General features: G+C 39.6%; 1 protein-coding gene across 3 annotated transcripts in view; it reads left to right on the top strand.

Moving 5' to 3' along the window:
- Positions 1-25843, top strand: part of opcml (opioid binding protein/cell adhesion molecule-like) — a 552029-nt gene that overhangs the window by 453856 nt on the left and 72330 nt on the right. For all 3 annotated transcript variants that reach the window (XM_050036108.1, XM_050036102.1, XM_050036094.1), the window contains one exon: positions 5554-5679. In XM_050036108.1, the coding sequence (XP_049892065.1) occupies positions 5554-5679 (126 nt within the window). The remainder of the gene's footprint in view (positions 1-5553; positions 5680-25843) is intronic.

The following is a 25843-nucleotide window of genomic DNA, read 5'->3' as shown; positions in this document are numbered from 1 at the left end:
TGTGTTTTTAATCACCTGGCCACTGGCATTATCAAGCTGGAGGACCCGTCACCTACTCTGCACACAGATGCTTGTTCATTCATCTCTGCCGGAGGTCAATGTGTCTGAGAAAGTAGTGCCTGCTGTGTCCTCAAACCGCTGTGCTTCCCCTTTCCCTATTTGGAGCCTCTTAAAGGCACCACATGTTGCATTCTGCCCTCAGTGAATCATTGTCACATTAGTTCTGTGGCATTAGTCTAATTGCTGTTAAAAGGAGACGATTGCCGAAGCCTCTTCATTACATTTTGCCAACATGCAGGTTTGGTAGGAAATCTATCAGGTCACGTAACAGCTACTCTGACAGACCTGGTTCATAGAGACTGTTAAAGGAATACTTCAACCCCTAAAGGACCATTTGTATCTCAATTACTCACCCGGTCATGATGAATGAATAGAGAAAACTTTGTTTATCTCCTATGCCTCCAGTGAAAGAAGAATCCAAAACCGGAGAAAATTCTTGATAAATTGATGTCATGGGGTCCTTGTTTAACAACACTGAGACTATACCAAAACATCTGACTCATTTATCCAGCCGTATGCTACAGTAAGCACTTCTAACGTATCTATGCTCCCTTCAAAGCCAGACTCCAATGAAAAAACATAAATTTTACTTCACTGAACACGGGAGCTGCTGATCTACCACTGCTTTTAGCAGTGAGTTAGTATGTGTTATTGTATGACCTTGGTATATCCAAACTAATCCTTCAAAACACCAAAGTCACACAATAACAAAAACAATCTAACTGATTGAGGCAGCTGTGGACCAGTAGCTCCCATGTTCAGTGAGGTAAATTACTGTTTTTGTCAATGGCTTCAAAGAGAGCATAGATAGGTTTTACTTTCCTTTCAGTTCCCTGTCAGAAAGGGCTGTCTGTTTGGGAAGTACTGAGCACATGGCTGAATAATCTTCACGAGTTGTGTGAGAGATTTTTAAACTGATGTTTTGATATGGATTTGCTGTTGTTAAAAGTGGACTGCTGTGATTTCAATTCATGAAGAATATACTCAGTTTTTGGATTCTTCAAATAAAGGAGGTATGCAAGAAAAACGTTTTATTCAAGGTAATATGTGGTGAGTAATTAATATGCATACAAATAATAATTTGGGGGTTGAGGCATTTCTTTAGAAACTGGTTTTACACAACATTACTCCTGTTACAGTATTCAAAGTAGTTCATTTTGGGTGACCCTTTGGCTGTTGGCGGACTCCGGTTTGCTCTTAGTCTTCTTAATCTGTAAACATACCACCACCAAGAAAAAAACTGGGGTGTTTTGGACCCTAAAGAATTCTCACCTGAATACTGTCCTCGGGGAGAGGACATGGAACAGTTCACTGTTGTCTTAATCCTGATATCTCACCACTTCTCTCTACTGTCAGCAGAGATCCTACAGCCAGTAACTCATCTATTCCTCTATAATCTATCTCTGTGTCTCTATCCCTGCCCTAGTGGTGCAGTCCAACATAGCTGGAGGACAAAAGCTGATGTACAACAGCATATGGACAAAATATTTGATGTGATATAACATCGCTGTTGGAATCCCCCGCTCAGGCCTACACAACAACTGTTAGAACCCAACTGATCACTAGCTACATCCGCTAACCACAGACATCAGCTGCTCTCCAGTTCCAGTTGGTTACATTGGATAAATTATTGGAGCTTTAGAAAACTTTTGGTGGTCTTTTATTTGCATGAACACAAACAGAGCAGAATGTCTTCAGACCAGAATTTATTTGGTGTAGGAGTTGCAGTTTCAGGAATGCGTTCTTTTTTATCCCACCCTGTGCCCCAGTACACCACACATGTACTAAAGAAGCTTGTCCACAAAGTGACTAAACTGCTGATGTACTGGGCAGGACGCACTGGACTGCAATGTGACCGTGGCGCTTGGTTCACATGTCCGCAGTGTTATCTTGTGCACACAGAGCAGCAACTCACCAAAGACTTGTGGAAGTTAAAAGGTGAAAACAAATGCTCAGTATATTAAAGTACTCACAGCAGCTAATTCTGAGGACTGATGGGACGGACATCTAAAACCTGATGCATCACTAATAACATGCTGAAGTCATGACTTTAATGAGACTACTACATTAGTAGCAATTTTTTTCTTTTAGTTTTTCCAGTCCAATAATTTTGTCCTGATGTAGTTCCATGATGCATCACCTAGTAATCTTTATAAACTAAAAGTTCTATTCTATCGTAGTTACACCCTATGATTTCAAAATAGCCTACCTTTTTGTAAAAGGCCTCATCAGTTCTTTAAATGATATCCTATGGTTCTGTGACCACAAATACATGCACGGGTTTAGTTTCAGGTCAGAGCATTATTTATTATGATGAAGCTGAGGGACCTGAAGATGGTAATACACATTGTTGCTTTGTCCAAATATCACATTCACACTAACTCTGTAATGACGCATGTTACTGATCCAATCACTTCATGCTAGTCTCTTGAGATTACAACAAGCCTGTAAACTGATGGGCTAATTTTCTTATTGAATCAGTCTGCTATGATGTATCATATACTATATAATTCATATTAGTTGTTTTACTTTTGTATACAAGCTAAGAAAAATATCCTATTTATTTACCATATATAAACCTGCTTGACTATGAAAGTTCTGCAAAATACAAGAACGGCCATCAACAGTTAGCCTACACATGTATGTTTTAGCCTATTATAATAAAATGTTTATTGATCTATAAAAGAATCTGTACATTTAACAAGACATTATTAAACAATTACAGCTATGTTTTCAAGTTAAAATCAAAATACATTAAGAACAGCCTCACATTTCAACTCTTCTTGGCTTTGGGGAGTGCCCTCTGCCTCATAGATGTTAGGAAAATATTTCACCAAAAAAAAAAAAAAATCGTTTTGGTTTGTTTTTGTAATCTTCACTTTAACTTTACCCAATTTCCTAATGGCCAATTTCTATCAGGCTCCAAATAAAATAAACAAAGAAGTATTCATGTCAGCAGTGAAAAAAATAGTTTTGTTAAAACCCACAGAACCACATCACAGTTTGGTCTATTTATGTTGTATATACACATTCTGTGAGTGTGTGTACTTTATACTCTATATGTACAACATGAGTATAGGCTAAGAGATGTTTCTTCTTAAACCATGTATCTGTGTCTGTTGAACAGATATATTTGTTGAGCTAAAGGCAATATAGTCAGCCAGCATTAAAGGCAGTAAACATTAATGGGGGAACTCAGCACTGATCTTTGTCATTTCATGGAATGAGTGTTGCATGTAATTGTCCTCCTCATAATACAATTCATTTTGTCATCAGTTCTGTTTGTGTAGTCCAGTTTTGTGAATGGGTGCATCCTTAATGTGCAAATGTCTGAAGAGAAATGGAGCATTGGTTACAAGTGATTACCGAAAGGGGGACTGCATACCTCATTTAATTTGAGATTTAAAAAAAAAAAGAGAGAGTTATGATGCTGCAATGGGTAGCGAATACAAAACATGGTGTATAAAACATTGAAAATACCTTCATTTGTTTACCTGGACCATATTAATGAGTTATATGATACTGCTTAGAAATATGCTGTAAACTTGGTTTCATGTCAACAGTTTTTGGGTGGCATTTAGAGAACCAGGCTGTACACACAGTGTCCTAAATGAACCAATTGAGCTGGCCTTAGCAATGCATGCTAATCAAATCAGTAAATTCAAAGGTCAATGGGATGCACAGTAGCATATCTACTCCAGCTCTGATCCCCTGGCACAGACCACACATTACGGCCATTCAGTACCTTTTTTTATAATAAAAGATGAAAAAAATCCAATGTACCATTTTCTATCGTTGTTTAATTGTATTGGGTGTATTACACTGAATATATTACTGTGTTTTACCATTGTGTTTTAATTATTTTAATGAAGTCATAAGCTGTCTTAATCACATTGAGTGAAGTGAAATTTGAAGCTAAAACTTTTACATTGTAATTAGAGAGTTATGCGGCCAATTGACAGCAAGAGAACAGTAGCTTATTAGTCCTGTGGGGAACCATGACAACTGCTCTGAAATAAATGAAGTCCCACTGATTAACTGAGTTACAATAAACAGTGCACAGGGACTAACATAAATGTTAGTCCCTGTGCACTGAGATGGACCTGTCATTGTCATTCACGTGAATGCCTTGAGAGATTTCTTCTTTTTTTTTTCAGATTTTGCACAAAGATGCAATTGACCTCAAGGTTGAACTAAATAGATAGATTTTAGGGGTCAAAGGTCAAGGTCACCTTAACTTTGCATCTGTCTCATCACCGTGAACATGATATCTCAGGTACACCTTGAGGGATTGTTTTTTTTTTTTCAAATTTGGCACAAACTTCTACTTAGACTCAAGAATGAGCTGATTAGATTTTGGTGCTCGAAGGTCAAAGGTCAAGGTCACTGTGACTTCACAATTGCTTCCCTAATTATGACAAAATTTCATAATAAAATGTCTAATAGGATGAAATGATAAAGTGATCACATTTTAAATCCAAAAGGTCAAAGGTCAATGTCACTGTGACATCATACTGTTTTTCAAAAACGCTTCTCTGGCCATTGATCAGCATCATAACTCAGGAACAGAAGGGGAGACATTTGGTGAGATACTGACTTGGTGACACTAATCCTTGGTGCCCACCTTGAAACTGTGATGACTGTGACTGCGCTGCCAGGGGGAAGATTTATTCTAAGCATCCACGTGTTTGCAACTTGACCAGTTTGCAGAGGCACACAACCATGAAGTGGTAATTTTAGGGTTTATTTGTTTATTTTTATGTTTAGCATCTGTCAGAGTGGTGCTAATTGATTTTATAGTTAAAAAAGTAGAGACCAGTACCTCAAATTATGCAACAGAATATGACTTTTAAGTGTTTTTTTAAAGGTTTTTAAAAAAATAAAATGCTTATTGCTGGTTGATTCTATTCTATTCATCACAACCCTACCAGGCCCAAGGATTTAAAAGCTAAACTGTCCTCATAAACAGTAAAACTATGGAACAATTTGATGTTAAACTACACTGAGGTGGGTAATATGTGAATTTTCCTCAATGAAAGCCTGTCTTGTCACATGCACTAATGATCTTTACATCCAAGTCACCATGACTGAGTTAAATTTCACTGAAAAAGGATATCTTCTGACCCTTGATTCAAGGCTAGGGACAGGGTACACTTAATCAAGAACCCAGACAAACACACATGCACACACAGGCATACAGATCAAGTTGGTCCAGTCAGAGAGATGAAATTATGTCTTACTCCAAATCAGTCTGATGCCTGTCTAATGAGCAGTGTGGCAAAGATACATGATGAAGAAAATCAATCATGTATAACACCACGGCGAGCCAGAGAATTGTCAAATTTGTCAGCTAATTTCATGCTAATTGAGTCCCCCAACCCGGGGTTATTTTTAACCTCATCGCTGTTCTGATCACATGGAGTAGTGAGCCCTTAGCTCACGTGTCATTAATTAAGCTAAAAACATCAATCATGATTTTCTTTCTCCCCTCAGTACCCGCCAGGATCACTAACATATCAAAGGACGTCACGGTGAACGAGGGCAGCAACGTCAATCTAATGTGTCTGGCTGTTGGTCGTCCTGAGGCCAATATCATCTGGAAGCATCATTCGCCAAGAGGTAAGCAACAAGGTGTTTATTTATTTTATTTTTTTTATCTTGATTTTTTTGTATTTCTGGGTCTTAAAAGCTGTCTTTCATATAAAATGTATTTAATGGAGAAGAGTGTCCCATCCAAGAAAGTCTGGTGTTTTGGTTTGTACAGGCAAGGGTGTAGGTTTCTTTTCAACATTAAGGGGACACATACAGAATGGAGGGTTTAGGGGTCCTCCACTGGAAGATTTTGAGCATCAAACACTTTTCTGCATTCTGGGGGCTTTTAATACACTACTTTGTGCCTTTTCTGCATTGATGTACACGGAACAATTGCTCATGTTTTAAATATTGAGGGGGCATGTCCCCTGCACCCTGCTGTCCCCTCCAAAATCTACTCCTGTGTATACAGGTAGAAGATTAGGATGAAGAGCAAAATCCAGTTGTAAACTGGAGATTTGTATGTGCCCTTAGTTAGAGGAAACAGGATTACTTGGCAAAGTGAAAACAGTCTTTGGTTACTGTTACAAAGTGTGCAGCTTGAATGCAGTCGATGGGGATGGTGGAGGATCAGATGTTAAGATCTATTTTCAAATTTTTAACAAATATGCCATGTCATCTATTTATTAAATCCTTGTCTCAGCTCAGTAACTCTGTAATGTGGATTTTGTCAGAAAGTTTTCATCATTTTCTTTTCCAACTGTCAAAGGTAATTCAGAAATTTCACAAAACAAATGTGTCAGGCAAAGCTGCAACAGCTTTACCTCAGAGTAAAGGTGACTGAACCAGCCCTCCTACGCACGCGGGCTGATGTCGACATTCCCACATAACACGCACCTCCGACACTTGCTTCACATGTATTTTTCGCCTACGTGCTGAACAGCCATTTACTTCCAGCAGGATATCAATCTGTAGCTTTTGTGTTAACATAGCCACAAGAGAATTTATGATGAATAATGCCTGGCTTTAATCTATTGACTAAGGCCTTGTTTTCTTTTCAACTTGGTGGATTGGAGGGGTTGAAACTGCACAACCTGTGGCCTGACAGGACCCAACTCCAATCAGCCATGATTTGGCTGGAGGCCACAGCTGCTTTGGTCGGTTCTGTTGTGCTGGCACCTCACAGCCTGCAGGAGAGCCAAGAAGCTCTGTGCGCCTGTATGTGTGAGCACGCATGTGTGTTCTGTGTTCTAATTGTGTCGGCTCCACGCTTCCCACTGAGCATTCAGCAGTGTGAGTCATGCGCTGCTTCTCTATAGGATCAGATGTTCAGCCTCCAACATGACATGAATGCTTACGGCCCAGCTGTTCCTCTCTTACTCCCCATTATCTAGAGCCAGCAGAATCTAGTTCTCACAGCTCAGTGGCTCTCGACCGCCTCAGCCATCCACAACATTTCAGCCCTCCGTTTATTGGTTCCCCAATATTTACTCTGAATATCATGATTTCCCCACAACCCATTTGTTTGAAGTGTGAATTGTAATCACATTCAAAAGGGACAACTTTAATGACTGACACAAAACCACCAGCCAGATGGTCCCATTTACTCTGACTGCATACTTAGTAACCTCCCTCTGGGGACTGAGTTCAATTTTATGTTTTTGATATACATAGTATTTGGCACTTGTTTAGCACTTAAAAGCTAATATTACCCCCTGTAATACTGTTATATTTCTCTCCAATACAAGTAACTGCAAGCAATGAATATGTCACCAATAGAGGATGACAAAAGTCAGGTTACGTAATGCCTTTGTAATGCTGTTACCCTCTTGTATAGTGCAAGCTCAGCTTGTTCAGTGTATGCTCAGATTTTGGTCACAAAGTAAGAAATGAAGAGAAACTGGAGAATAGACATTCTGAAATAAAGAAAAGACACAAACATACTTAATAATTATATTATAGACCTTGTCCCATTGTCATTTTTACGCCTCTACGCCAGCAATAGCCACAGCTGGAGGCATTATGGTTACTGGATGTCTGTTCATCTGTCGGCTGTCCATACTCATTAATGCGATATCTCAAGAATGCTTGGGGAAATTTCTTCAAATTTGGCATAAGTGTACACTTGGACATAACAATGAATTAATTCGATTTTGGTGGTTGTACATCAAAGGTCAATGTCACTGTGACCTTGTCTGTCTTATTCTCATGAATGCAATATCTCAATAAATACTGATTTATTTATTTATTCAAATTTCAAACGTCCACTTGGACTCAGTAATGAATTGATTAAAGTTGGTGGTCAAAGGTCAGGGTCACTGTGACCTCACAAAACTTGTTTTTGACCATAACTCAAGAATTCACATGCTAATTATGACAGTATTTCACAAAAAATGTCTAATAGGATAAAACGATGAAGAGCTGACATTGTATATCTTAAAGGTCAAAGGTCAACTTAAATGTGACGTCAGAATGTTCTGCAACACTTTTCTGGCCATTATTCAACATCATACCTCAGAAGCAGAAGGGGAGACATTTAGTCAGATACTTAATTTGTGTCCACCTTGAAACTGTGCTGATTGTATAGATTGTCTGTGCTGCTGGGGGAAGATGTGTATAAAGTATTCATGTTTTCATAGACATGCATGTAAACTGTAACTGCTTGACTGGTTTGTGGAGACAAACGACTGTGATAATTCTATTTTCTGTTTTACAGGATAAAAGTACTTTAAAATGTGTCAATAGGTTGTCATGTAGGTTGAAAATGCCTAAAAAAAGAAAGTCACTCCTGACTGCTAACCCTGAGTTAAGGCACAGCAACAATAGCATTGGCACATCAGGCAATAGAATAGCACTTGAAAAGTAATATACAGGCATCCGTTGCCAGGGAGCCTGGTATGATGCATTTATGTATGTGTGTACGTGTTACTGTCAACTGGGAAGATAATGGGTTATCTTCCTTGACATTTGTCTGAGTTGCACTAATGAAAAGAGAGACTATGTGGGGAGATGTTTGGGCAGCCAAAGAAATTCTCACTGGCAGTCAGAATCTTAAATGTTTTTCCTGCAGAGTGGCATTTTCCTGACTTGCTCCTCACCGTTTGCTTTTCATGTTTGTCACCAGCGATAATGGACTGTTCCCTCAGAGGATAGTGTTTGTGTCTGTTAGTACAGCACTAAAGGGAGCAGTCTTCTCCCTGAGTTAAACTGCATTTCTAGAAAAAGTCTCAAATCTGCAATGTAACTGCCTTGCCATGTCATAGTTGTTGTTTTTTTCCATGGCGTATCATTTCAAATTTTCACACTCACATGGTGTCAGGAACATGAGCAAATGTAGTGTAGCAGCTGATGATGCAGAAAGATGCCTCACCTTTCACTATCAAAATGACAAGTGACATGAGAAAATTGGCTTTGGCGAACATGGAAGAAATATGGAAATACAGAGACAATATCAGATAGTCACACTGCCTAATTTAAGCCTGAAGCTTGTTAACAAAATCTAAACGGAGTTACTTTCAGATTTCACGTCATCGTTTAATATGAATCTTGTTTCCACTGCACTGTTGAATGAAGGGAGACTCTGAAGCCTCAACAGTACATGCCAATAAATCCTCCAGCACAGATGGTGACAAATGTAAGAGTTGTGCGGAGAGTAGCAGCCCATAAATGCGTAGCCTCTCTGGTCGTTTACTTAATGTCAATTTAAGTCTCACCTTTATTTTGTGCACTGCGAGACTTAGTCCCCATTTCAACTCAGTGGGGACTACATAAATTATTCAGCAGTGTCCACTGAATCTCTGGCTGCTGGCCACTAAAAGGATTAGAAGATATATGGTGTGGGAAAACAGTTTATTCAGGGGACAATGCATTATGGATCCCTTCGACCCATTACGACTCATTAAAGCGGATAGGTTGTGAATGTACGATCTCTCAGATGTCAGTTTGTGCCTTCCCTTAACACAATACTGCAGATTAAAAGATGGCGGTAATGTGTGCTGTCCTTTAGAAGTGCTGTGACTGAGTGTTATTGTTACGTGACACCCATGTAACTCCAGTTGTAGTGATTTTTATTGTTTCATGTTAAAGGTCCAGTGTGTAGGATTTAGGGAGCTATACTGGCAGAAATATAGAGTATAAAATATAATAAGTGTGTTTTCTTTAGTGTATTATTACCTGAAAATAGGAATTGTTGTGTTTTTGTTATTTTAGACTGAGGCTTTATATCTAGGGCAAAGTATCCCCGATGATTTCCTAAATTGATTTGATTCACAAGGTAATGATTCAATTTAATTTGATTTCCTATTTGATTTGACATTGATTCCATTGAGGATATTTTAGTTATTTTTTTCTAGAATGTAAAAGAGATTCGAAGAGCACTGTAAATTTTACAAGAAATTATTTAATAAAAAAGAATAAATTTTTAACAGGATTAAAACTGAATATTATTCAAACTTTATACATTTTCTACATGTTTACATGTTGTTGAACAGACAGGTGTATTGATTAAGTATTGACTTTTTCTTGTGGAGGTTTTATTGCACTTACAATATCAAGCATAGTTGTCATCAGCTCAAGCTGTCTTGACTTGTCTCCACCACAGCATCCCTACTCCATATTTGTATCTGTGTGTGTGTGTGTGTGCGGGTAAAAGTGGCACAAAAGTACAAAAGTAGCCCTGACGCACAGACAGCAGGAGGAGAGGCTGCTGCAGCATGATAATAAGACTACAGTCCTAAATAATTTAGCTCCGGGGCCCGTTTACTACCAGCGAGATTAAGAGGGTTAAAGCTTTACACATCCATTGGAAAAAGCATATATTAAGAGACAGATCTTGAATTTTATGAATTGATATTGGGTCGTTCAAATTGGCTGAATCGATTATTTTAACCCAGCCCTATTCATATCTACAGAGGGAGCAGGCCCTCATCTCCGGAGATCACCATGTTGCATCTCCATGTTTCTACAGTTGCCCAGAATGGACTTACCAAACTCTGGCTGTTGATAGGGCCATTCGCATTTTCACATTGGCTACCGACATTTGCAGCCCCTCTGCAATGAATGTGTCAGTAAAACACAAATTTTTTAGTTGTAAACTGCTTTGTTCAGTGTTTTTACCAGTTTAAATCACCAGCTCCATTTGCTGGGAGAGGAAGAGACCTCTGAAGATAATTTTGCTCCAGGTAAAATCCTCTTGAACGTCTGGATCTTAAGTTAACAGAGAAAAAGAGTGACCACACATGAGCACATTAGGATCGCGGTCCATCTCCTACATGCAAAACAGTGTTTTCACCAGTTTTGATGACATAATCTGTTTGTTTTGGATAGGAAGAGGCCTCTGCGGATAATTTGCCTCACAGTAAAAAACCTCCTGAACAGTGAACACTGATGGAATTCTAAACTGGAGAAGTTTCAGCTGGTTGCAATCCTCACCGCTAGATGTTACAAAATCGCCCGAAATCCTACACACTGTTCCTTTAAAGAAAGACATGCTCCTCTTTCAACCCTCCATCTTAGAAATTTTATTTGTGTATTACTTCTTACAAAGCTGGCTTATTTTTTAACTTTTCATTTATTCACACTTTTTCAGAGTTTCAGATTTTCGGTCCTGACAAGTAAATTGTGAGACAAAAAGCTTCTGACATGTAATGGCCAGCCGTTTGAAAAATTGAGCATGATTGACGTAACCACAGCAGCACAGACAGATGTTGTCAACTTGTGATTAGTCTCCTGATGAGTGTCATTCACAGAGTTATAAAGCAGAAATGAATGGCACGCTATTTGCAGTGATGTTGGCTTCTAATAAAACCCATACTCTGGCACTGCCTGCTGACACTGGTGAAGCAGTTATCACTGGGAGGAGAAAAAGCATGTGTGCAGGTGTTTCTCACAGAAAATGCAGAAATGATCCTCTGAAAATTATCATTTCATGACTCTTCACAACGTGCCGCCCACACTGAGAAGAAAGCCTTACATGTATTCTGTCTTTTTAGATGGGGCATAGAAGACACAGGCCTGTTTGATTGCGAGTTCCAATATTCATCAAAATAGGAGGAGTAGTGATTTCTAGTCTGTTTCAAACAGACAGTCTCAATATCCCAACATCAATGCAGAAATACAAGCCTCTAATAAGAGGATTGGAGCTGGCAGTAACAGTTCTTAGAAGAAAATAGGCTCATCTCTCTGCATGGTTTACCTACAAAACTCTTCATTACATGACAAGACCCATCACATAGAAAAAAGAGCTGGATAAAATTCAGAGTGCACCGTGTGTATAGGAGATAATACATGCCTTTGACTTACTGACTCCTGATTGAACACATGCACATGCAAGGAGTGGTGTGCAGTTGGCATCAGGTCTTTATGAAATATTGTAGCCTTTGTTTACAGGTGCTTCCAGATAGAAAAAATGTTTCATTTGTTTCTCTTGCTTTTTGCTGTCATCGATGGCACATGTGTTTCACTGTGGGCGGAGCCCTGCTGCTGATTGGAAGAGATACAGACAGCGGTGGAGAGCAGAAGATGACCACATTTACCATGCCACTGCAAGTGCAACAAAAGCCTCACGGGCAAACAGCCAGTAGGAGTAATTTTTCAGTGTAAACAGTGCAAAAGAACAAATGATGACAATAAACATCCAACAGACACAGTTTGTTTGACTAAATCAGACAAGGCTGCACCGAAGCAACAAACACTGGAGAATACTCTCTTAAAGGGAGAGAGAAACTGCCTTGAGACAGTGACAAGGCCAAAAAGATTTAAAAGAGTGGTTGTTATTTAACACTTTGAATTGTAAAAATAAAAATAAATTTTGAAAAAATTCTTACAAAGCACTGCAATTTCAAGCACATTCATTGGATTGATTTTAACAACTTTAAAGTACATGAAGTGTGCACAGTGCATCTCTGTTATTGTGGAAAATAGAGGTTTCAGATCAGGACTCGGTATCGGCAGATACTCAATATTAATTGACTCGGATTGAGAGCATAATACTTGATCAAGACACCCCTACTAATCACAGCTGATAAGCTTGTGAGGCTAACCTATGACATTAACAGAGTAATCTGTGGCATCTTTGCTTTTCCATGACCTGCTCTCTTTACCTCAGTGTCAGGTCATGAAAGGAGACCCGACTCCCCAAAGATGTTGTGACCCAGTACCTGTGTTCACAGATGCTAAAGTGGGCTGCAGAAAATGTCTCAATGAAGTACAACTTGTCATGGTTTGCAAGCAATAAAGAGTGCAAACACGGCTTCAGGCCTTTCCTCTTATATTAGTATGTATCTTGTTGACAACCCCTTGCATGCAGGAATATCTGGTCAGTTTCTTTCAGCCATCTAACCTCTTCTTTGCAACGATTCTGAAGCCTTTCTAGCTGGGCAACACCAAACTTCTCATTTGCAAGAGCTTTAACCTCTTCTGCAGACCCTCTCCTGCTATTACATCTTACTCATAGCTGCTCCAAACTCTTTGGTGTGACCCTCCCCTCCTCCTTGAGACTACTGTAGTGTCTCCCGGATGGCTAGAAGAACTTTTAAGGACGTTCAAGCAGTGAAGGAGGCTTTCACTCTGTCCTGTCTGTCCACAGTAATAACACTGCAACACCTCAGTTAAGTGCTAGCATCAACAGTGAAGGCCGACTGGGTGAAAAGCAAGTCTAATTTCAACACGTTTTGCTCAAATGGCTGTAGGAATCTACGGATACTTTTAACTATGTACAGGGTCCCAAGGCAGTTAGCCTAATGCTCACCGATTTAAAGCAGATGACAGTCCTTGCTAGTGTTGTCAAAAATATCAATTTATCTATGCATATCAATCAAGATTATTTGAAATTATTTCAGTACTCATTTTACGCAGCACTGATACACCAACATATTCTCACTCCAACCTCGTGACCTCATGGACCTACCACGTCAAGATATGCAAGGTACTTGTGTGTTGCTTGTTGACCTTCTGGGACACTGTATCAAATCTGTTTTCAAAATACATTCCTGTTTTCACAGGAAATATACAGTTTGCATATGGTCTCTTTCAAAATGAACATACTACGTTGGTACAACACCGCAAATTGACGTTTTTTTCCTTCAACAACAAATGCACATGGTTATGTTTAGTCTGTACACACCTGTGGTTACGTTTAGGCAACAAAAGCACGTGGTTGGGTTTAGGAAAAAGAGCAAGGTTTGGCTTTACAGTCTTACTGAACGTGAACACCGGCCTCCCAGGTGAGACTCAGATTGCTGGCGTCTTCACTTTCGTTGCTGTCCTGCTGCATTTTCCAGGTTGGATACACTATTACCTGTTGCACTTCCTGGCTCTCTCTTATTGTTAATGTTTACAAGAGATGGCAATGAGCATGAGTATTCATTCAATGTATAGAGTAATCTTTCATTAATTTTTTTGCTTTGTAAAATAAAATAAAAAAATAAAAACAATGTTGCCACAGATTTCAGCATTTTCAGTCCTGCATCACTCAATCTGACATTACAGGCAGGACGTTGGCCAGGCATAAGAGTGATGCTTGGAAGTATTATAACGAAATAAATAAAATAAATATGCAGTGCAAGCTATGTAATGTTAAACTGACATATCATTGCTAATCTCTACAGTCTGTGCAGTGCAGAAAGAAGGGTAATTGTATCCCCTTTCCAAATTCTTGCATGGGCATTCATTTGAGACCCTATTCTTACGTTAATTTCTGTATTTCTGTACCCTCATACTCACTGAATATGGAAACTACTCAAAATGTCAATTTCTTGTGTTTGCTGTTTTCTGCAACTAACTAAGAGAAGAAAAGTTGTCATTGTCATGTTATAGCCTTATTATAGTTATCTTTTAATTAAAAATAAATAAATATATTTAAAGCCCTCAATGTCAATTTCCCCCATGGTATTGAAAAAGGTACAGAATATTGTTATTTCTCAAGGTATTGTATCAAAGTTAGAAATCCTAGCACCGTGACATCAATAGTCCTTGCCCCAGTGGAACAGTAACTGTTCAAGGAAAAACCTTGCTGGGTCTGTCATTTTGTAGTCTACTGTCCTGTTCACAAAATGTTTGATACTGAGCATATTTGCAAAATGTTTCTCAGCGGTTGCTTAATTTGTTAATGGTCTTTTTTTTTTAAGTTTTAAACAAGTATTATTTTTTTGTCCTTCAGAGATGGCTTTGTCAAACGTCCTGTTTGCTGAAAAAGCAGCAAGGATGTGTCCTTTGTGATAACTTGCTCCATCCTTGTGCACTAACCTGTGGAAGGGAGGCCCTGAATGTTAAAACATCACCTGATGCCATTGAAAAGACAAAACAAAGACCCAAATGAGTATATATGAGTACTGAGGGTTCTTAGCTTTACCTTTTTATATTAATGGACTGTCATGTCCAGGCAGAGGTGTTGATCCACCTGATCATGCAAATGCCAAGGCAGCATGAGCAGTCCAGTCTAGAAAGTGCAACTTAAAAACTTCCAGGTATTGGATGTGGGTAAAACAGTCCTATATTCCCCACTCTCCCTGTCGGTAAGGAAATGATTAAACGTTAATCCAAGGCAGGCTGTGATATTCAAATTTAGTCATACCCTCAACTCCCCACCCACCGTTCTCTGTCCCTGCCCTTCAACAGCAACCACCTCAACAAGAAAATTGTCAGCTTATGTGAATATGGTGGACACTGGGCAAAGGGCCAGAGGATTCAGAAGTCTTGCTCTAACTGGTTAAGAATGTGAATACAAATTTCAGTGAATGGTCAAGCCAGTGCAGCCCTGTTAGAGGGTAAAGCCTGCGTGAGACAGGACAATAAATAATACATCTGCAACATGCAGTACTGGGCAGGATTTACTCTGCCTCTTTATTGATACATTGAACATATTGATGCTTTATAGAAACTCACTCAACAACCATTTGTGACACTTGTGAAAGTCCACACAATGCACTCGACATATTAATCACAATATGAAATGAACTACCTTATTTAATTTTGACTATGCAGTTCTTTATTTTTTTCTTTTGATGTACATGCAGGCCGCTAATGGGCAAATGACTGTGCGAAGCTTTCATAAAGTTTTTTATAACATACACTATGTTTTGGGACCTTGAGTTGTCATAAAGAGCTGGCACTTTAAACACAAGTGTGTGTATATAATTCAAGCACTCCTTTTTAGTAATTTTGGACTTTTTTAATTTTTATTTTAAATAAACAAAGTCTTGGCTTTCAGAAAATGAAACTTTTTTTCACCAAATTCAGCAGACAAATACACATTTGAAGCTTGTAAAGGCATGATGACAAGCTGCTAACACTTGTCAGCTGCACTCTCATCCTACTCAGAACCACTCTTCCTCCCTCCCTCTATGTCAAAATGAGTGAGAGGCTTTACATTATCGTTAACAAGGCAGGGTCTGGGACAGTTGCTTTTATTCTGATTTCAAATAAACAAAGTGTTGCCTTTAAGAATAATAAAACATCTGACCTAGCCTAGTTCTGAGACGCTTAGCATAGCACATCAAAATATTATTGTGTTACCCGAACTTTTTGTCAGTATGGACGAGCTACACTTCATTAGCTTGATTCGAGTCTTCAAGATTCAGTTGACTTCTGTCAAGCTGGATAGAGCGGATCGTACCAAACAGGAAGTCGGACACAGAAAAGACGAGAGAATCCGGCCAATTTTCAAAATAAAATAACAACAGCATGCACTGTGGAGCGTGAGGAGAAAATACCGTGTTTATAATTTAAAAAAACACAACAGTGCATAACCGAACACATTTTTCAATACCCTAATCACTTCATTACAATTTTAATTTTGTGTCACCGAGCCTACATAACGCCCTGGACACACCGGACGCAGTAGTGCCGTCTGGTGTGTCCAGGGCGAAGCCTAATGGCACGGGTGTGTGGATGTCTGTTCATCTTGTCGTTCATGTCCTTATTAATGCACACTTTATAACTTGCTTGTTGGATTTATTAAAAACGAACGAATGAAAACTAAATGTCTTTGAATATCTTTATTATCATTTAAAAACGAAAATTAAAATGACCGGTAAAAATAGATTATGACCGGATTTTTATGACCCTGTCGGTCAAAATGACCGGTGACGAAAAAGTCTAGCGCAACCTCTGGCTAGCTTTTTTTTTTAGTACAGTCAATGCTGAAGTGAACTCAGATGAGGCTGGGCTATGGTGGCTGGGCAGTAAGAGGACAATGTTATGAGAGATTTTAGATAGAAAACAAAAAACAGAAATAGGATTTTGAAAAGTGGGGTACCCAAATTGAGGGGGAGCTAGATGTGTTAGTGAGGCACTGTATGCATATTTAAAGAAACAGAATTACTGGTCTTACCACACACTGTACAAAGGAAAAGCATTGTCATCAAGGAAATAGAGCTATACAACTGCAATGAAATCTTTGCAAAACTCAACAACATATCTTATAAGGCTGTTCCTCTCAAAAATAGAGCCAAGTATTGTGCTGTGCTTTTGTACAGCAACCAAGATGTCAGCAGCTACAAATGCCAGCTATCATATAAAATGTCACCGAGGACAAACCCTCGATTCTCAGGGAGCAGTTTCTGGGCTGTATTAGCCCCTCAATCAATAGACTTCGAGTTGCCCACCATTATCCATAAGAGGCTGGGGGAGCTTAGATGTACCCTTTCAGGACAATCATATAACAGAATAAGAGAACAAAGATGAAAGGCAAAAATAAAGGCATGCCAGCCTGAGTACTGGAGGAAAACCCTCATGTGTTTGTTCCCTGTGGAGCAAACACTTTAAATCTCATGATGTCTGACATCGCCAAAGAGTCATTTCATAACAACAGCCTCTGTGGAGTTGTTCAGAAACTCTGCAGCCTGTTTTCATTGGTTCCTGAGTGTTGAGAGATGCAAACGGAAAGAACAAAAGAGGCAAATACATGTACACTTTATTTAGTGCTTGAATAAGCCAAGGTGAGGACAGCGTCAGTCAGACTGAAACATTATGTAACCAGAATAATAAAACCTGATTGAAGTTAGATGATCCTTCTGTACAGTAGAATCAATTCAGTGCTTGGAAAATTGAATTAGATCATATTGTCTGTTGTCTCCAAAGACTGAGGGACTTCAAAGACTAGTCTAAAGTTAATGTAACAACTATAACAGACTATCTATCTATCTATCTATCTATCTATCTATCTATCTATAGCCCTTTTTACGCAGAGATTGTGCTATAGGGTCGATTTTACCCTAGGAGCTCCTCAATCATATTGTTTTCCCAATTTCCAGACATTTTCATCCTCTGTTCTTCTTCGAGTTAGCCATTAACTTTTATCAGCTACTTTTTAAATTTCCCATGGTGGATCGTATGCATAACATTTCATCAAATCATGGGCGTCGGAGCCATTGTAAGTGGGTGGGACAAGTCCCACTCACTTTTAGGTCCAATAATATTGGACCCACCCACTTTTACCATCATTTTCTGCACCCCTCAGTTGAGGTTTTATGTAGTACTGAAATTAGGGCTGGGCAATTAACTGAAAATATACCGAAACAAACATTCAGACCCTCTAACCGACGTAATCTCACTCATGTTGGTGATTTCGGCACTTTCCCCATGCTGTCCCCTTGGGGAAAAAACCCCCCAAAACCTACGCCGTGTAAATCACGTGATTCCGCCCCCTCCATCTAGCCTGCATTCACTCAAAGTGAGACTGACGCTACCTACATGGAGGAGACGAGCACAAACACCAAGCCACCAAATCAATTCGAGCAGCTTGCACCCAAACACAGGGTTTTCCCTGCCTATCTAAGACAAAGGCCTGGGTGATTTTGGCTGCTGCCTTGGTTAAAGCGCGCGTGTGTGTGTGTGTGTGTGTGTGTGTGTGCATGGGGGGCGTCCAGATGTAGAGCTTTTGCGCGCACAAACCCATTACTTTCAATGTAGTAATAGAGCGTCATGCGCGCTCACAACCCAAAGCGACACCGTAGCGGCGCGCATTCGGTACGACGTGCTTGTTTTTTTCGTCCGGCGCACAGCTCCACGGACCTGCTTCTCCCTCCGGTGTTGTGTCAGATCCCGGTTCGTCGACTCCGAGACGTAGTACGTGTATTATAGAAGAAAAACACACATTTCAGGACCACTGACTTGTATCATCAGAACAGACATGTTCTTTCATATTTAATAGAGGAGGGACAAACAAGAGGGAGACTGACAGGCGCCCTACAACTAGTGCTTCTACAAAGCAACTGTTGCTGTCACAGGCGTTTACAAATGCCACACAACATGCAAAGGATTCAAGAATAATAGTCGAGCATATTTGCTGAACATAGTAATGGGAGCACAGCACATATGCACGTACCTGTCATGAGTCCACAGATAGCAAAATGCTGTTATGTGTATTCTATCCTCACAACAACATGCCTAACACGAGAAAAAGACAAGCTTAAACGTGTATACGTATCTTATGTGAAGATAAAATGGCGGACGCCAACACTTATGTTCACTCAATCTCTCAGAGCTCAGTTTACAGGAAAAATACCCAACAGAAATGTAGTCAGATCATCTACCCTAATGCCATTAAGCAGCTCTACACTGCTATAAATACATTCCTCTCGCAAGTTCACTGCGGTACATCTACTCACAGTCAGTAGAGGGCGCAGTCACACAAACAAATACAGTAACCTACCAAAAAGGATAATGGTAAAATTACTGCGTATTGTAATGGAACACATCCCACAAAAAGTTAAAATTACAAAATATTATTTTCAGTCATTTTTCTATACAACAATACAAAATCTTAATTGAAGACACCTGAGAGTGTCTGATGGGACATTCTGTTGAGAATCAGCTCTACTTGGAAGCCCCTTCCCTCCACGATCATACCTCCTGCTGCAGCTAAACACAGTCTCATAGGATTAAGACATCATTACAGTGCCTCTTTTTTCCAGCATCTGTGGCACCTAATTTTCCCAAGTTTCATTAATGCTTAAAGTTTCTAAGTTCACGCCCTTTGGTCACTGACATGATGGTGTGATTTTTTGTAATTAAATGTGTGTTCTTTACCATTACAAACCTGTGTCAGAGAACTGAGTTTGACCAGTATGAATCTGTGTACCACAATACACAGCACGACTGCAAGTAAAAATAAAATAACTGTTAAAAAAAAATAAAATGCAGCTACTCTTGCTTCTCTCAAATAAAACTGGGTCAAACTAATTGGCGCCTGATTACCACCCAATAAAGAATTCACTGGCACACACACACTCAACTGTGCTTCACACAACAGAGCTGTATCAGTCTTGTAATGATTAAAAAAATTATCTGCTTCATGCATATTCATGACATTTTTCACTGTCAAAATTAGGATTTGGAGAGACCTCTGTCACATTTTTAAAAGTTTTAATGGTTATAACAAGGTGATGCTAAAGAACACAATATAAACTAAAAACTTTAAATCATTTGGCACTTTCCATACTGCTGAATATTGCTCATTAAAATAATAAATCAACTAGGTGTTAGAAAGCTCATCTGGTAGAGCTGGGGGTCACTCATCTGGTAGAGTGGGTGCACCATGTATCAACGCTAAGTTCCTACTGCATTGACGCGGGTCCGCCTCCAGCCTGTGAGGCATATCATTGCCTCTCTCCCATGCCTTTTTAGTTGTTACAGAGCGATTTACATTCTAAAAGAACAGCACAACTTAAATATGTTAAGTTAACGCCAAAAGATCATATGAACATCCTTCCATCCATCCATTTTCATCTGGGGCAGCAAGCTGAGCAAGGTACTCCAGACATCCCTCTCCCAAGCATTGCTTTCCAACTCCTCTTCCTCAGTGATCCCAAGGTGCTCCCGAGCCAGATGACATAGATAATCCTTCCAGCAGGTTCTGGGTCTCCCCAGGACCTCCTACCAGTTGGATGTGCTTGGAAAACATCCAACAGGAGGCATCCTGATTAGAACCATCTCAGCAGACCCCTTTTGATGCAAAAGAACAGTGGCTCTACCCCAAGCTCTCCATCTCTAAGGCTGAGCCCAGCCACCCTGAGGAGGAAACTCGTTTCAGCTGCTTGTATCCACAATCTCATTATTTTGGTCACTACCCAAAGGTCATGATCGTAGGTGCAGCGATAAACGGAGAGCTTTGCCTTCCGGCTCAGCTCCCTCTTCACCACAGCAATCCAGTGCAACGCCTGTTTCACCTCTGATGCTGCGCCACAGCGCTTGTCCATCTCACGCTCCATTTTACCTTCACTCAAGAACAAGACCCCAAGATACTTCAATTATTACGCTTGGGCTAGTGACTCTCCCCAAATCCAGAGGGGGCAACTAACTGTTTTATCATATGAACAGTGGCGTCTATTGTTATCAATAAGTTTTACACAGGGTACAGTAGGTTCTGTGAATTCATTCTGAGCCTGTAACACATACTGTAAGTCTTCTATCAAGCTGACAGGTTTGTGCTTTAGGATTGAGGTTGTGTATTTTGCCTTATTTATGTGAAAATATGAGTGGAACATGGAGAGCATATGGATGGCAGAAATGTGGATTATGATGTTTGAGTGCTCTGTGAAAGACAAATCTTTAACATTTTACAGCCACCTTTCAAGTCTACAGGGAGTGATCAACTTAAAATCAATTGTATAGCTTACAGGCAGCCAGCGAAGAGATTCTATTTATTATTGCCTCCAAAGTAAAATCCCTCTAGGCAGTAAGGTATGAAATTAAGTTCTGTCTTTTGGACTTCTCACTGATAATCTCTGTTTTGTCCTTTGACAGTACAAAACTTGGAGCCATCCATTCACTGATGTCTGAGTACAGTACAATGAACACTAAAACTGTCAAAAACTAGAAGGGCACTCAGAGAGTACAGACCTCTGCTAAGACCAAATGACATATCTCACAATGCTGAAGATGCATTAAACTACACTGAGAACATTCATTTAGCAGCAAACTACTACGATTCATGTTCCCATTGGGTATCTTAATACTGGCGCTCAACATTGCTCTTTACTCAGACTGTGCATTCACAGGAGAGCAGTACTTACGCGGTACAGTATGTGCACCACTGTATGATATCACAACATTTTGTTAGCACTGTTAGGCTGTTAGCACTGGTGATAACGCTGTCTTGATCGACGATTGCGGGACAGTCACTGTGGCGTAATGCCCAGCCTCTGGTTACCCCCCAGGTTACCCTAGTGACTGTGAGCTAACCCCATTAACACTATTAGCTCTTTTAGCATTGTTGTCATTTCTAGCACTGCACTATTAGCCACTACCATTTTGGCAAAGCCGCCTCCATGTTAGCTTGTGACAACCGAGGTGAGAGCTGTGTGCAATCCCGGCCCAGACTAAAAATGTTGTGTATTGTAAAGTAAAGAATACTTTGTGTATCCGTCCCATGATTAGGATCCTCTTCAAAACTGAATGGGTTCTTTATTGTCCTATGCTACACCCTTCCACCAGGTTTCATATAAATCAGGCAAGTAGTTTTCCATTATGTTGATGACAAACAGCAAAAGCACAAACTAGGAGTAGGCTTTATCTGCTTTAGTATGAAAAATATGTACTAAAATACAGAACAATTGCAAAATGTCATAGGATTTCATGAACATATTTTCTGACCTTACTATCACATATTTCACAATAGCTATAATGACTATATTACTTGATCACAGGCTCTCTGATCCTTTATAAACTGGAGGGGGTTGGCCATCTGAAGAATAATACTTTCTTTAACATTTTGTTTAAGATGAAGCTCATTTACAATGCACAGATATAATATCCTTTTTTTATTTTTAATTGACTGAAATATTCATTTTTAGTTAGCCTAGTTATTATCCTGCTTGCAACTTCTTTTTAAAGTGCTGCTGAGAAAATAGGCCTACTTCTCAGTCAGTTAATTATATAGGAAATGGTTACTTGACATTTTAATCATAATGCTTCACCTACTGGTAGCCTGGATCCAGCTCGGCAAATTGTACTCCCCTTAGCCACCTCCCTCAGCTTTTTCCCTCTGCTGTCTCTCTTGCACAGAGCCTGCTGCATATTTAGGTTACAAAATAAATTGCAATGAATGTCAACGTACACACTAATGGAACAATCCTTATTTTTCTCAGTAGAATCTGGCTTTGAAGAGAGCAATGTAACAACATAATTTTCCCATTGGAAATCACTGTCTGACATTTAAGTAAAGCAGTGAAAATATTCTAAAAATAGTCTAAGTGAAACTGTTTTTTTGTTTTGTTGTTTTAGGTGGCTTAATTACGTTTTTTTGCTGGGGCTGCCCTAGTGTAGTGGTTAGAGCACTCTAGACTCCAGCCTACTTCTCCAAACTCGGGCCATGCTGACTGATATCTACTGAATGTTATATGCTATTTATTTGTGCTGTAAGTACCCCATACAACCCCACTTCAAAGACATCTGAACTATCCCTTAACAACTGGGGGTGCTAGAGAAAGGGTCAGATGAGCAGAGGTTCTACAATGAGGCAGAATGTGAATATAAACAACATTTGTGTGAGAAATAATGCAAGAGTCCAAATAACTACTTCCTCCTTTTAGGGGCTTGAGATGTGCATCCATTTGTTTACATCCAATATTTAGCCTTTTTTTTTGCAGATGATGACCCTCTGAAGGAACACAAAGAAGTGCTTCATATAATGGAGGCAGCAGGCCTCGCCCATTAACATGGCTGTGGGCACATGTCTGAGCTCATGTAGGATGATCTTCTCCTCTGTTACCACAACTACACTGAGGACTTCCAAAAAGCATCATGCAGAAGGCCTTTGCGTCCAGTCAACAATCCCACCTGCATTCCTTTTATTATCACATCAAGGGCTTCTCCATCAGCCTAAAGACACATAAAGACATACACATCTTTGATTTTGAAACACCACTACCATTCATGCTATTCGATCTAATTTCTATTTTTTGTTAATATCTTAGAATTAAGAGGATAATACAAGAAAGAGCAAGGTCTGGTGTTGTGTGTGTTGTTTTACAGATGGTGTGTTTGGGGCTATGTATTTTTCTCACACAATTTTAATGTTTAGAGAACCTTCATCAACCCTGTAAATAAAGTGTCTTACATTACACATCCTGACGATGTCAGAGGAATCCTCTGAAAGACAGTGTGGAAGACCGAGAAGGACAGCTGTTTTACAGTGCAAACCCAAACTAACACCATCACAATTATTTCTCATATTTTTAAAAGACCTCTCTACAGGTAGAAAAACATAATGTACTGTCTACAGAATGAATAGTGGCCCATGTGAAAAGTAAACCGAATACATGTGTAAAATCTCGAGGTTTCCCTTTGGTGTTGTGGTACAACTTTTTTTGTTAGTTTCAAACATAAATCAAGAGAAAGGCAACATAAGTCTTTATTGATTCCCAGAGGGAAAACACAAGACAGAAGTAAGCACAAGTAAGTCCGGCTTTTTTTATTGATTGATTTTTTTTTTATCTTATTATTGATTTGGACTATGACTATGAGTTCTCTTCGCTTCCAGTCCCGGGATGATAACTAGGACAGGGGGCCTCCGGTTTCTCTGGTAGTCCACCATTAGAAAAGTGGTTAAGCCGGTCCCAGGGTGCCATACAAATAGCCATTCATGTCCTTGTGATGTCAGTGCAACAGGACTGTCATTGATGAGAGAGCTGGGTGCGTCTTTCCTTTGCCTCTGTAATGGTGGGAGAGTGAAGATCATGTTAAGTCAAATTAGCTTTATTTGTATAATGATAGTTATATAGGCTTTGTGAATGAACAGTTGGTGTGGCATGGATTATCTGAGCCGGGGATGGAGCTGTAGTTGCTATAAGGTGGGATGCCTCTCAGGGTCTCTGAGCAGACATATGTGCAATATGTGCAGGGAATGTTGGCAGTCTGGAAAGTGAGAAAGGGAGACAAAGAGAGAGAAAGAGCAGGAGATCAGAAGTTTAAATTCAGCTCTGTGATTTGTTGGAAAACGAGCATTGCTTATGAAGATTGACTGTTAACATATTTGGAGAGGGTGGTTAAAGTAACACAAAACACATAAATTCATTGGAGTCACAAAAGTGTCCCGCCGTTTTTTCCCTCAGTTTAATCTTTATTTTATCTCTGTTTCATCTCTTGGTTCTTTTATAACAAGATATAACAATTGATTAGAATTTCACAGTGCTCATGAAATTAAAAAAACCCAGCAATGTCTCTTTTACAAACAGCATCTTTGTGACAATGTGTAATCCAATTTAACTGAGAACATTTTGCATTAGAAAAAAGACCCTCCTCATCAGAAAGTAGTCCCAATGAGAACTGTTGTCTCTGGATTATCCCCATTATCTGGGGCAGTGTATCTGACAAGAGATGTTGCTCCTGAGTTCCTCACCATAAACAAATTGCATTAAACTCATTTTATTGGGTGTCTGCAGAAATCCTGGTCTCAAACACCTATAAACCTCTGCAGATAAAACCCAAACTATCTAAAAGTACAGAAATATTGTAGTTAATCACAGGAGGAGATATGATCTTTTGTAATCCACTTAACTGACCCTTTCAAACTGTTAGTTTGTGTCTCACCTATGGACAGATTCAAGTTGATTTCAATCCCTTCATCAAGGTAAGCCTGTGTTTTAAAGGAATGTTTATGATCCAGCAGATCAGTTCCCCCAGCTGCCACACTATTGTGGACCGGCCCTATATGCTCAGATCATGAACCATTCTGGAGAGGCTTTTAGAGGGTACCTGAAATACAAACACAAAGAAGAAGGAGATAGTCAGAGATATTCAGAAGCAGAGCAAGAAAGACATAGAGAGAAGAGGAGAGAATATGTGTTTAAATATGAAGAGCAGAAGCCAGATATCATACCAGAGTAGTACTACTAACATCTCTCTGTCACAAGGCAGCCACAGCCAAAATCAGTCACTCAGGCACGCAGGACAACAAATCCAGTTTCAGTGAGGATGTTTCCAAACTTGATGTCCCTTTGAAAGACTCCAGTTGTGTGCATCTCGATGGCTGCATCCACCATCTGCCTTAGGATGACCTATGATAGAGGGGGAGGGTTAAACATATGAGTGGATGAAGTGGGGTAAGACTTAGAGAGTTGCAAAATTTGTTTGCTTAGCTGGCTAAGAACTAGCCCTGTCCTCTTTAACCATAATGGGTCACTACACTTCAGTTTTTATATGGATTAAACAAACAATAAATTACATTGTTGTGATGTGTAGGGCAGAGCCAATTAAACCGATTTAAAATTCTAACTAATGTAAGCTAAACATTTATAATGAACGAACAATA

The sequence above is a fragment of the Epinephelus moara genome, chromosome 3 (assembly GCF_006386435.1).
Source record: "Epinephelus moara isolate mb chromosome 3, YSFRI_EMoa_1.0, whole genome shotgun sequence".
In the NCBI taxonomy this organism is placed as follows: Eukaryota; Metazoa; Chordata; class Actinopteri; order Perciformes; family Serranidae; genus Epinephelus; species Epinephelus moara.
The sequence above is the reverse complement of the archived record's forward strand: the minus strand, read 5'-3'. Positions and strand labels throughout refer to the sequence as shown.